General features: G+C 53.3%; 1 protein-coding gene across 12 annotated transcripts in view; it reads left to right on the top strand.

The window, feature by feature from the left end:
• CCDC12 (coiled-coil domain containing 12) overlaps positions 1–12,247 on the top strand; it is a 60,147-nt gene extending 47,900 nt beyond the window's left edge. For all 12 annotated transcript variants that reach the window (XM_063806766.1, XM_009445373.3, XM_063806771.1 and 9 more), the window contains 5 exons: positions 8,456–8,535; positions 10,322–10,383; positions 10,625–10,659; positions 11,676–11,752; positions 11,849–12,247. In XM_063806766.1, the coding sequence (XP_063662836.1) occupies positions 8,456–8,535; positions 10,322–10,383; positions 10,625–10,659; positions 11,676–11,752; positions 11,849–11,931 (337 nt within the window). In that variant the 3' untranslated portion in view covers positions 11,932–12,247. The remainder of the gene's footprint in view (positions 1–8,455; positions 8,536–10,321; positions 10,384–10,624; positions 10,660–11,675; positions 11,753–11,848) is intronic.
• The last annotated feature ends 1,149 nt before the right edge of the window (positions 12,248–13,396 follow it).

Here is a 13,396-nt window from a genome sequence, read left to right as displayed (position 1 = left end):
AGCCGAGATTGCTCCACTGCACTCCAGTGGGCGACAGAGCGAGACTCCATCTCAAAAAAAAAAAAAAAATTAAATTGATATTTACATAAATTATAGATTTTTTGATTGTAGAAAACTTAGAAACTACAGATCAACATGTATCTGTGCATATCATGCTGTTTTGTAACATTTTTTCATGAGCCGTGTCATGACTATCTTTTGGTAAATACACTTTCATGAAATTATGGCAGCTTAATATTTCTTTGAGAGTACCATGATTTATTTTTCAGTCTTGGGGTTTTTTGTTTTGCTTTTGGCAGACCAGTTTTTTCTAATGCCTTAAGTACCCACTAGCTATGGGCTTTCAGGTGGGATGGGTGCAAAGTTCAAACTTGTCAGTGTAGAGCACCTTGGTTAGGTTCTGCAGCGTCCGGGATGAAAGTGGGTGCAGACCACATGATGCAGATGCGATGGCAGCTCCGGCAGGGCAGGGGCCTCTTTTAACTAACACTCAGCCCTGGTCATTGCCTGGAACAGCCGTTGGCTGCTTATAAGCCATCCCTCAGGGGCCTTTGGGTAGGCCTTGGTGCCAACACGTGGCCATAGCTGTTGATCTGTCTTGGTGGGGGCTCCCATACAGATCTCATCCCCAGCCAGCTCTGGCGTCTCCGGCCTCCTTGTTTTTAAGGCAAGGGCTTGACTGTACTACTTCTGAAGCTCCTTCTGCCTCTAAGACCTGTGACCTAAAATTGTAATTTTTAGGGCTGAGGAAGGCTTCTCCTGGCAGTGGGGAGAGCTGAGAGGCTGGGCTCCTGTTGAGGGAGGGAGTTTCCAGGATAATGCTGTAGTCTGAACTCCACTGTGGGGTAGGCTGCAGGAGTTTTTCCTTTGAGGAACACTTGAGCACTCAGAGCCCTGGCAGAGCCACCTGCAGCCCTGGCCAGGCCCCAGTCACTGTGTCAGGTAGCTTCTCTACTGCAGTTGCTGGTCCCTGAGGAGCCAGATGCAGGAAGCTGGTGTGGGGTCCACCCCTAGGCCAGAGAGCAGGGTGTGGATACTGCCTCCGGCTCTTCCTTCAACTCTGGCACCTTGGATAATCTTTCTGTACTGTTTTCCACATTGAGAAAATGTCAGTGACACCCTCTTCCTCTGTGGAAGGGTGGTCTCGAGAGGTGGCCTCTGAGAGGCCATGTGTGGAGGCTGCCCCTACTGGGGAGGGTGCGTTATCTCATGCTTTCTGGCCTGTGGTTTCAGGTGGGGGCACAAAGGCGCTCCCACTCCTTTTTCTGAAACCCGCTGAGGACGCATTTGCCAGGACTTGCTTGGAGGCCTGTCCACCCCCTGGGGCTGTGATGTGGCCCTGTCCTGCCCATGGTCACTTCTTGTGTCATGTGCTCCAATAGACCTTGTCCTCTTTGTGTGGCCAGAAGGACAGGAGGCTTGGGGTGGGCTGGATAAGAGAAGGGAAGGGAGGTTTTATTGCCTTACACTGTACCCGTTCTTCAGGCTGGGGCCACAGTTGCCTTGCTGGGCGACAGCTGGAGGACAGTCTCCTCTGCCCACGAGTGGGGAAGCCACTGGGCTCTTTAAAAGTCTCATTTGCTGCAAAGCCAGCCATTGAGTGTTCTAAAGAAAAATATCAGCCACCAAACAAAAACATCCCTGTACTAAATTGTCCTTTGCCCTCATAGCCTGGTGGTACTTTAGGCCACTCTAGGGCACTCTGCCAGAAGAGATCCCAGAGGTGTTGTAGCTATTATGAATTATGCTGCCAGGATCGTGCGTATATAGAATGCTTTGTTTTGCTTGCTCCTGTCTTGTTACTATTTCTATGGAATAATTTCCCCAGAGCAGGGTTACTGGGTCAGGGGGTTTGAACATTTTAATGGCCCTTGAAAGAAAGACCAGATCAGCCTCTAGAGCAGTTGTGTACCTCATTTGGGGTAGTTGCCTCTCCCCTCATTTTCATGCTTCTGTCGAGTCTGGCCTCTGGCAGCAGCAACTGAAGCCTTGTTATTTATATTGGGGACAAGGGGTAGGTCTCTATGTGCAGAGCCTAAAGCAAACAGAGGATTATTAGGGGCATGTCTGAGTGTCATGAGTGTGTTTTCCTGGCAGAGCTCCAGTGTCTCTGTACTCTGAATATTAAAAATGAAAGTGTTCTTTGATCAAAGTTGCCAGTCTCTCTGGTCAGTGGTGGCCTCTGCAAGGCCTGCAGGCGCATCCTGGGCGTGGCCTTCCCTGTGGTCTGTTACTAGGAGGAGTGCCTCACAGCAGTTCTCTCTCTGGCTCTTGATGGGGCCTGTATGGCCAGGAGGGACCAGGGTGGCCAGGTGGAGGACCTTGTTCTCAGGGAACAGGCCATGTGGGACTGTCCTGTCCTTATCCTCTCTGCCTCCCTCCAGGGGCCCAGGGCAGCGGGTGAATGTGGAGTAGCCTCAAGATATAAGGGATGAGAAGGGAGGCTAGCGCCCCAAAGGATAAGCCTGGTAGCATGAGTGAGTGAAGTGGACCAGGGGCCATGAAACCCCCATGAGCAGTGTAGGCTTTGAGGCCAGTTTGCCAGTGATGGGGTTGGATCAGATTCATAATCTCAAAGCTTCCTTTCATTTCGCCATTCTAGAACTCTACTCTGGTTCTATACTTGACAGAGAACATCAACTTTCTCCACCTGCTTCCTCTCAGTGGCACATGTGAAAAAGCACCCTAGGGGTGATTTCCCCTGAACCTCCCTGGCCAGCCCATGTCCCGGGCTCCTGCAGCTGGCCTGAAGCAGAGTAAAGTAAATAGAAAAGGTCAGCTACCCATTTTAGAAGGAAACTATAGAATGCAAACTTGGCATTCCCTGTTGCTTTGCCACAAAGAAGTTGCTTAGGGGTTGGCTGCCCCGGCCCAGCCACATTCCTGCCCTCTCTGCTGGGCACAACTTCTTTGCTTCCAAATGTCTTCTCAAGTCATTGAAAGGCTCAGAGAGCCCCAGGCTACCCATAAAGCTCTTTCTTGAGTGCCTTCTGAATTCCTTTATCCAGCTTGAGGCAATGTATGCTGAGCCCCTCCTGGAGTTGCCTGGTGCATTTAGGGCAGGCTGTGAAAGACAGACATGCAGCCGACACAGGGCCACATGCGTGGAGTGGGGCCTGCTGTGGAGAGGGTAGAGAGGCAAGTGGGGCAAAGGGGGCCCAGGAGAAGGGCGGTTACTGTGCCTCAGGGTGAGTAGGGACACTGGGAGGGGCCCACAGGGCCACCTCCTGGAGCTGGCTCTTTAAGCGTGATGGACAGGGAAGTGTGTAGCTGAGGGGGTGAGCAGGCTGTGGGGCCAGGACCGCGTGAAGAAGCTTAGACTTGTTTTGGGGACACTGGGGTCCCTGAGTCAGAGGGAGGGCCAGTGGAGGCACTGAGGTGGCTGCTGTGTCTGCTCCTGTGGAGAGACAGCAAAGCTCCACCCAGACACTGGCTGCCGGTATAGGGTGGACTTTGGGTGGCCTAGGGCATTTGGTGCAAAGGATAGTGTCTTAGAAGCCATTGGGCTTTCTGGGCTGCCCTCCTTCCCATAGACTCTGGGGCAGAAAGCCCCAAAAAAGCATGGCTTGGTCTCTGCTTCCCTTTGGCTAGGGGACAGCCTGGCCCTAAGCCACAGAGACTGGCCACCAGCAGAGCTGAGGTGCTGGTGCTGCCTGACTCAGAACCCTGCCACAGTCCTCTGCTGCCTTATGGCCCCTCTGGCCTGTTTCCTCTTTACGTTTTTGAGTACTTCGTTGGTTGTTTCTGTGTAGGAAGAATACTGATTAGAAATTCTGGAAACTACAGAAAATCAAAGAAGCAAGTAAAAATCACTCAGAGCTGGACATGGTGGCTCATGCCTGTAGTCCCAGCTATTCAGGAGGCTGAGACAGGAGGATTGCTTAAGCCCAGGAGATCAAGTCCAGCCTGAGCAACACAGGGAGATCCCCATCTCTCTCTTTTTTTTTTTTTTTTGAGATGGAGTCTTGCTGTTCTCGCCCAGGCTGGAGTGCAGTGGCACCATCTCGGCTCACTGCAACCTCTGCCTCCCAGGTTCAAGTGATTCTCCTGCCTCAGCCTCCTGAGTAGCTGGGATTACAGGCACCCGCCACCACATCTGGCTAATTTTTGTTTTTTTAGTAGAGATGGGGCTTCACCATGTTGGTTGGCCAGACTGTTCTTGAACTCCTGACCTCAGGTGATCCACCCGCCTCGGCCTCCCAAAGTGTTGGAATTACAGGTGTGAGCCACCATGCCCAGCCAAGACCCCCATCTCTTGAAAAAAAGTCAGTCCTAGAGATAACCACTGTCAACATTTTTGTTGTTTTTATTTCTTTTCTTTTAGCTAGAGCTAGTACCTTCTCCCCTTAGCAACTTCCTCATTCTAAAATGGGGGTGGCAGAACCATTGTTTGCCTCCAGTGGTCCTCAGAAAGGTGGCTTCCAGATGCCAGTGACTGCTGGTGAGTGCAGGCTGCTTCAGTATTTCCTGGCCAGCTGACAAGGTGTTAGGTGTTGGCCCGCCCTACTGGTCTGGCTGGCACCATCTCGTCACACCCTGCCCAGTCTCCAAGAGCTGTGGTGGCCCCGGACACTGTAAGGCTATGGGAGCTCCTAGGATAGCAGCCTGGACCTGCTTTGTGTGTGAACCTGTTGTCCTACTATTTGTTTCTTGACTTTCCTTTTTTATCTCCATTCTTGTCTCCTTTTGGATTTTTTTGCTTTTAATTATTCCACTTTCTTCCTCTGATAACTTGTTAATTGTATGCTGTTTTCCCTTTCTTTTAGTGATTTCCGCAGGCATAACAACATACATCCTTAACTTATCAAAGTCTAATAGAAAATAGTAGTATTTTTACCATTTCCTCTACAGTGCTTAGGACCGTAGAACACTTTAAGGCTATTTGCCACTCTGCCTTTTACACTATTGTTGCTATATTTTAAATACTATAAGTTGTTATTACTCTTTTATACAGTCAATATTCATTTAAATTCTCTTTTCCCCCTGCTTTTTTTTTGAGACAGGGTCTTGCTTTGTCACCTAGGCTGGAGTGCAGAGTGTGATCATAGCTCTCTGCAGCCTTGAACGCCTGGCTCAAGCAATCGTCTTGCCTTAGCCTCCCAAGTAGCTGGGATTACAGACACAAGCCATTGTATTTACCCTTTCTGAGGCATTTTATTTTTTCCCTGCAATTCCATGTTTCCGTCTGAGATCATTTTCCTCTAGCCTGAAGTATTCCTTTTAGTATTTCTTGAATAACGGATTCACTGATAACTGATTCTCCTAACCTTTCTTTGTCTGAAAAAGTCTTTCTCTTGAAGGCTTCTTAACTAGATTTAGAATTTTGTGTGACATTTATTTTGTCCACACTTCTGAGATACCATTTCATGGTCTTATGGTTTCCATAGTTTCAGTTGAGAAGTCAGTAGTCTGTTTTAGTTTCTGCTTAAACACACTTTTTCTTTTTTCTCTCCAGGCCCATGAGATTATATGAGGTTGGTGCAAAAGTAATTGTGGTTTCTGCCACTATGTTCAATGGCAAAAACCACAGTTATTTTTGCATCAACCTAATGGGAAGCTCTGCTCAGTCTTTCAGCTTTTCAGCTGCTGCATGTAAATAGACATGCTTTAAGGGGAAAGAGGGACGTGATGTCAGGCTCACTTTGTTGTACTTCCCTTATCTCCATGATTGCAGCCCCTGAAATCCTTGCTGTCTTGGTACTTCTCTAAAGCCATTTAAAATACATATATATACATTTTTTTTTTGAGACAGTCTGCAGCCTAGGCTGGAGTGCAGTGGTGCGATCTCAGCTCACTGCAACCTCTGCCTCCTCGGTTCAAGCGATTCTCCTGCTTCAGCCTCCTGAATAGCTGAGATTACAGGCATGTGGTACCACACCCACCTAATTTTTGTATTTTTAGTAGAGACCGGGTTTCGCCCTGTTGGCCAGGCTGGGCTCAAACTCCTGACCTAAAGTGATCCACCTGCTTTTATAAGGGAGGTTAAATCTTGGGCCTGTGTTGGAAAGGCCAGGTCCCCAAGCTGAACCCCGCCATGCTCCTTGACCTCTCCCAGAGACTCCTGTCCTTTTGTAGTGGTGGAATTCCGGGGGTGGGCAGTTAAGTGGGCATTAGGGAGGGGAAGTCTCTTAGCTCTCCACGCTAAGGGGACTGGAGGTCAGAGAGACTGCACCATTTTCACGCGATCACACAACAGTGGCTGCACATCAGATTAGCCCTCCAAGAGTGAGTCTGGGGAGGGCGTGGACCCAGCTTGATAGAGCTGGATGCACCCAATACAGCCGTAATGTTTCTAAATGTGGAAACTGAGGCCCAGAATGAGACCTTCCCATAGTGGTCGGGATCTAGTGTTCTTGGCTGCTTGGCCAGTGCTCCGCTCTGGGGGTGGCAGGGCACAGTGGGCGCAAGGCTCTGCTCCCGCCTCTTGCTTCTGGTTCACTCCTCCAGTTGGCCTTCTGAAGCCTGGGGCAGTGGGTGGGTCTGGAGGCATGGGTGCGTGTTGCTGCTGTGAGTTCTGGGTACAGTTCCCTGTGGCCTCTCCTCTCTCCTACTGATTTCTCACAGAACCCTGGAGACCGTTTCTGAAAGCGACAGTTTTTTTTCTTACTAATCCCTGCAGTTTTCTTCCCACACCCAGTTTCTCTTCCTCATTTCTCCCCACCCTGTTGTGAACGAAAGCCTTTGCACCCAGTCATGCCCCACTTTGTCTCCCTGTACCTCTGTGACCTGACATATACCCCCAGGCCCGAGGCAGGTGTTCAAGGATGGGGGACGGGGTGGGGTATCTCTGGGCCTTCTGGGAGTGCAGGTGGGCTTCTTCCACACAGGTGATGCTGGTACTGCCCCATCCCCCGCAGTGGTTCAGCCCAGCCCCAAGGCTCCAGGCTCAGGGGCCCTGGCAGGAGGGAAGGAGATGGTAAGTAAGCTGGGGGCAGGAAGCAGGTGGAGCCCTTGAATAGGAGAGTGAATAGCATCTGAAAGCCCCTGAGTCCAAAGCACTGCCGCTTGCTAGCTGTGTAGCCACAGACACCCCTGCCTCTGGGAAAGCTTGCTTTTGCAGGGCCTGAGGAAGTCAGCAGCACTTTTGCCTGGTCCAGACAGAGGGCTTGGGAGATGGCAGACTGTGGGAGGCCTGTTGGGAAATTGTTTCCTGCCTTAGAGGCCCAGGACTTTTCTGAGGGACCAGTGGTCAAGAACCGAAAGAGGTACTGGGGAAGGAGGAGGACCTGCGGCCTAGTCTCACCTGGCCGGCATCTGAGGGGCCACTCCTGCATCCCCTGGGGCTAGGGGTCTGTCCCACTGCCTCTGCCTTGCCTTTCTTAGACCCTGCAGCCCCCAGGACCTCTCGCCCTGCCGCCCTGTGGAGTTACCAGGGACACATTTTCCTGGGAGCCTGCTTCTGTGTGTGTGGGGCTAGGATTTAATGAGCCCCTGAGCCAGAGAGGACCCCAGTGAGTTCTTGGTTCAGCCACCCCTGCCTGAAAAGACTGAGGCAGGAAGAACATAAAAACATAGTAGCTAGCCGCAGCTCCCGCCGGGAGATTCTGGCCCCTTGTGGCTCCTCTCTCTTCATGGAGGCCTTTGGGGCTGTTCAGTTCTCACTGCTGTCCTGGTGGACTGTGGCCTTCCCAGCCTTGCACATGGTCATGCCTATTTCCACAGCCCTCACTGGCCACTCTCAACAGTCTTGGAGCTGAGTCAGCCTCTCGTGTGCTTTGTGCCTTGACCCTGTCCGCGTCATCGCAGGCCCAGGCGCCACCTCCTCCTGGAGTGTCTCCCCTCCACATTCCCACAGCTGTAGGCAGCCGCGCCCCTCTGGAGCCCTCCAGCACCTGCTTCTCTGTCCACATGTCACTCCTCACTGCCACATGCCCCTGGCCCAGCACACCCAGATGCTTTTCTCTAAGTAGTTGAGGCGTATTCCATGGCATGAGCCCCAGGGCAGGAAGGCTCTGAAGAGGGGCCAGACTTGGGGAATTTGTGGGTGACCACTGGCCTTCTCTTTTGGGAATCACTCAGCCTAGGAGCTTTAGCCCTGGCTGGGAGTCATACATTGCCTTGAGCTAAGATGTGCAGCCACTGCTGTGTGATCCTATGAAAAGGGTACAGTCTCTCTGACCTCCAGTCCCCTTATCTGTCAAATGGGATGATCCAGGAGAGACACCCTGTGAATGCTCCCTAGGCGTCCTTGGCCCAGCTCTGGAAGAGAACCGTACTCCAACAGAGTAGACAGGGCCTCTGGAGGGCAGCCAGTCCCGCTAAGTGGCAGGGGACGGTGCCAAGGGGCCTGCCTGATGACACTCCATTCTGTGCTTCTCCTCCTTACCAGGCTATCTCCAGAGAGTGCAGAGGAAAGTCAGGAAGTCACGGGCTATGCAAATTGTATGAATGAATGAATGAATGAGACCATGTCACACACTGACTTCATCTCTGCTTGTTCTCTCTATTCTTGCAGGGAACTTAGGCTGCGGAACTATGTCCCGGAGGATGAGGACCTGAAGAAGAGGAGGGTGCCCCAGGCCAAACCGGTTGCAGGTAAGCAAGCTGCCCCTCTCCACCTCTGCTTCCTGGCACTGTCAGCCGCCCTCCACCTCAGCAGGCTTTGCTCTCTGAGAATAACCAGCAGTACCAGGACAGGAGTTGGGCCTGCAGGCAGGACCCTTTGTTACTATCTCATGGCAGATGCACACAGTCGGCCTTCGGCAGCAGCAGAGGCTGTCGGGGCACTGAAGAGGCCTCTTGTGCCTTCTCAGTCCTGCTCACACCCTGAGACCGAGGCCTCCCAGGGATCTGAGTGGGGTTTGAAAAAGGCCACATCCTCTCAGAGGACTCCTGGCTGAGAAGTGGATGTGGTCATGGGGCCCTTGGGCAGCAGGGCAGGGTGATGGGTCCTGTGGGCCCTGGGTGGGTCAGAGACAGGGGCCAGTCATTCAGCCACACACAGCAGTGGACGGGCAGTGTGGAGCACTGAGGCAGGGGAGAGGGCCTGGCCCAGGGCTTGCCTAGACTCTTGCCATGGCGTGGGAACAGCACAGCCACCAGGAGCTTCTGGCCGTCCACACCACTCATGCCAGGAAGTTTCTTAGTCCTGCGGATCCCTGGGCCCTTGCCATGGAGGGTCCCCATTTTAATTCTTTATGTTTGTTATTTATTTTATTTTATTTTATTTTATTTTGAGACGGAGTCTCGCTCTGTCGCCTAGGCTGGAGTGCAGTGGCATAATCTCAGCTCACTGTAACCTCAGCCTCCTGAGTAGCTGGGATTACAGGTGTGTGCCACTGCGCCTGGCTAATTTTTGTGTTTTTAGTAGAGACAGGGTTTCACCATGTCGGCCAGGCTGGTCTTGAACTCCTCCTGACCTCAAGTGATCCACCGCCTTGGCGTCCCAAAGTGCTGGGATTCCAGGTGTGAGCGACTGTGCCTGGCCTTGTTATCAACTTTTTTTGAATTGCATAAGTAACAAGTGAATAAATACATTTATCTTGGGAAAAAGTAAAGTGTTGCCCATTTGGCCACATCCCAGTCTGCTTCCCCACCTCCTTCATCCCTGAAATCCAGACACTTCCCCGTGATTTGCTTTGTAGTTTGGGCCCCACCTGGTAGGGTAATGGTGCACTGGGGGACAGTAGGCAGGACAGAGAGGTGAGGAACTGCCCAGCTCAGGGGAAGCCCTCAACTCTCATCTGTATCTGGAGGGAGGTGAGGCAGAGCAGGAGGGCACTCATGGGCCCACTGAATGCCAGGGGTTGGAGGAAGCCCACAGAGCCCAGAGTTGTTAGTGCTTCTGCCATTTGTCCCCAAGGGGCAGGACCCTCCTAGTCAGATTGCTCAGAGGCCCACTATGCTGGCAGTAGCTTGGAGGAGCTGGGAGGTGCCTGTGCCCTGGTCTTGGGAGCATATACCTGAGGTGGGATGGAGGAAAAGCCACCTGTGGCTCTGGCTAGGCCGGGACCCAGAGGACATCCTCAGAGCCCAGGAGCCCTGGGATTATGTGAGAAGCCAGTCCTCACTTTGTATGTATCCAGGCAGCTCTCTGGTCTTGTGGTTATTGTCAGCATCCATGCTTCCTGAATGACTGTGGCTGGCTGCCTCCTGCTGTCCCATTCTTGGCCTGTGGGGAATGCTTCATCCTGGGAAACCCAGGCCCCTCCTCCAGAGCTGCCTTTGCAGGGTCTTCACCTCTGGCTGGTTGGGGGCCACACAGAGGTGGGAGCAAGGAAGCCTGGGGTCCCGTCTCTCCCTGGGGGCCATGGTAGGCAGTGTCCCTGCCGAGTGGCAGTGCCTTTTCCACAGGCCTTCTCTGTTTTATTGCACCCTCTAGTGGAGGAGAAGGTGAAGGAGCAGCTGGAGGCCGCCAAGCCCGAGCCCGTCATCGAGGAGGTGGTGAGTGCCTGGACCACCCTGGCATCCTCGCTGCTTCTGTGTGTCCTGTTTCTCTTCGCCACTTGCTCTCCCTCTGCCCCCTATTCCTTCTCGTCACTTCTTTATTCCCTTCCCACCAGCCTCTTTGCTCTCGTCCCTCCTTCCTCCTCCTCTTTCTCCCATTTCCCTCCTTCTCGAGCCTGCCCTCCCCCTTGTCCTGGGGTGGCCCCTCCACCCTGATGTGTGTCTCCTCCCTTCCCAGGACCTGGCCAACCTTGCTCCTCGGAAGCCTGACTGGTGAGTGTTGCCCGTGCATGGCGGGTGCAGGCTGACTCGGGGACTCTTGGTGCCAGCATGGGCCTGGGGCTTGGCCCTTCTTGCCATCACAGTGCAGAGACTGGCAGTACAGACATAGAGTTACACGAGATAGCTACTGTTGGAAACCAGTGCTGAGGAGGACATAAGTGGTGGGATGAGAGGGGAGTGATGGAGTGGGGCTCAGGCGTGGGGAGCAGCAGGCCCCTCATGAAGGCCCTCCTGAGAGGTTGAGAGCCCATCTGCTCCAGAGCTCCCATTTGAGCAAGGCCAACCGCTGTCTTTGGGGGCCAGGGGTGGAGGGAAGGGCAGACACAGTTTTCTGTTCCTGTTCTACCACCATAGCTTGTTCCCTCTGGCCCTGGTTTCCTCCTCTGTGAAATGGAGGTCGTCATCCTTCTTGCTAGGCTGAGAGAGAGTGGGAGAGAGGGTGCTGTGGGCCAGGAGCCTTGTGTCTGTCTTCACCTTGAGCCAGAGGTAGGGCTATATCCCTCTCGCCTGATTCTTGGTTGAGTAAACACCAGCTGTTTTAATTTGATGAAACAAAAGCATGGGGCATATGTCCTGGGAAACCCAGAGCCAGAGAGAATGGGCTGAGTGCTTGTGCACTTCTGGGTGCCCACAGTGGAGGGGCTGGGCCGGTGGCTGGAGGAGGAGCAGGGCCCACAGTGGGCAGGAGCAAGTCACTCCCTGATGGTGACCAGAGGACCAGAGCAAGAGAGGGTCCCTGAGAAACCATCCACCTTTGCCTTAGCTCAGTCCCTTGTGTTGGGTGGGTTTGTGATGCTAGTCCCCCTGCCTCAGTGGGACAGGGAATGATGGTTTGTGCTGGGTTTCGGAGGGTACAGAAGGGGAATGTCCTGGCCTCTTCCCCAGGGCAGCCCCCTCCAGCAACCGAGCATGACTCCTAATGCCAGAGGGCTGCAAGAGGGGAGGGGGCCCAATGCCACATCAGGCCAGCCTTCACCTTCCTGCTTCTCCCTGCCTCCCTGCTCCAGGGACCTCAAGAGAGATGTGGCCAAGAAGCTGGAGAAACTAAAAAAGCGGACTCAGAGGGCCATTGCCGAGCTGATCCGTAAGTGCAGTGCCTGGGAAGGTGGGGTCCTGCCCACTGGGCGGTGGCCCAAGCACAGGGCCCCTCCCCACCCCTTCTGTCTGCCATCCATCCCAGGTGAAAGGCTGAAAGGCCAGGAAGACAGCCTAGCCTCTGCAGTGGATGCTGCCACCGAACAAAAGACCTGTGACTCCGACTGAGGCAAGCCCTGCCCCACCACTCGCCCATCAGGCCTGTCCTGCGGGGGATGGTCTTGGGCAGGGATGGGGGCTAGGCTTGCCATCACCTCCAGTTTGGCTTCTGAGCAGAGACTCCCTGCCCGTCAAGTCTGAAACCCCCATGGATGAGGTCAGCTCCTTGTCTCCTGGGTGGCCCCTGCCATTCTGAATGGAGGCAGAACCAGCAACAACTCTGGGCTTGCCTGTGTCTGCACATGTGGATGTACATATGTCTGTATATATGTATATATTTTGAACTTTCTAAAAAAAAATCTGGAAATAGAGACAAGTAAACCCCTGTGTGTGGCAGAAATGTGTCAGATATTTCCTAGGTCTGAGGGTGCAGTGGATTTGGGCTCCACAGGATGGAGACAGGGTGACTGCAGAGCTGGTACTTAATATGTATGAATAACCCCTGTGTTGGGCTGGGCATGTTGAGGCCGGAGGGGTGGGAAACACTCAGGGCTGCCTTCTGCGGCCAAGTCCTGGCCCAGTCCATGGTCAGTGCTGGTCATCTCAAGATCCTTGGGTGATAGAGACAGGGTCTGAGAAAGTCCTTTTAAGACTTCCCCCAGACCTAGGCCTTGTAGTAGTCTATGGAGTAGCTGGAGAGGCTCCCACCCTGGTCCTCTGGGGATCCTCAGTGTGAGAGAGACTGGGCCTTGGCAAGCCCCAACTCAGGGCCACTCCAGATTTGATGCCGCTGGCACAGCTTTCCCCACTCTCCCCAGCCCCAGGCGGCCTCTCTCCCTACTCCACCAGTCAGAGCTAGACTGTGGCTCCCCTAGGACAGAGACCCTGCATGGGAGGGGTGGCCCATTCTGCTAGAGACGGGGACGTTGTAGGCTGGGTTTCAGGTGTGGTTGTGGACCCTAGATCTCCAAGGTTCTGGCTTTAGGACATGAGCCTTCTCTGTGGAACTGACTCTCCAGGGTACCTGGCTGGCTGCATCATCTCTGACTGCAGTACCGGTGGCCAGCTGGACTTGCATCTCCTCCAGGATGCTTACACCCTTGAGTTTCCTTCGGGATTTCTCCTTGAGCCTTCTGCCTCTGCCGTAAGCCGTCTAGTGTGTTCTTCCTCTCCGCAGTGTTCCAGAAACACAATGGCCCATCTCTGGCGGACAGTGCCAAGCACTCTGGTCATAGAGGCAGAGTGGGTTTGTGCACACAGAGACCAGCACGCTCACAACCAATGAAAAACCCTTAAGTTAAAATTATGCAACTATTCTTGGAAGGTAATTCCTGTGTAGAAAAGAAACAGAAACTTCTAGCTGTGGGTGAGGGCTAAAGTGGTAGCTGGCCACCTTCTGCGTTGAGTAGTAAGACAAGACCAAGACCCTGACTCCCACATGGGGCAGAAACCCTTCCAGTATTTCCTAGGTCCAGGGGTACATGCAGGACTGGAGCCAGGCTCCGTCTGTCCAGTTGGTAAAACTGGAGCTGGG

The sequence above is a fragment of the Pan troglodytes genome, chromosome 2 (genome assembly GCF_028858775.2).
Source record: "Pan troglodytes isolate AG18354 chromosome 2, NHGRI_mPanTro3-v2.0_pri, whole genome shotgun sequence".
NCBI classification, from domain to species: domain Eukaryota; kingdom Metazoa; phylum Chordata; class Mammalia; order Primates; family Hominidae; genus Pan; species Pan troglodytes.
Note: the sequence above shows the minus strand (reverse complement) of the source record. Positions and strands in the feature narration are given on the sequence as shown.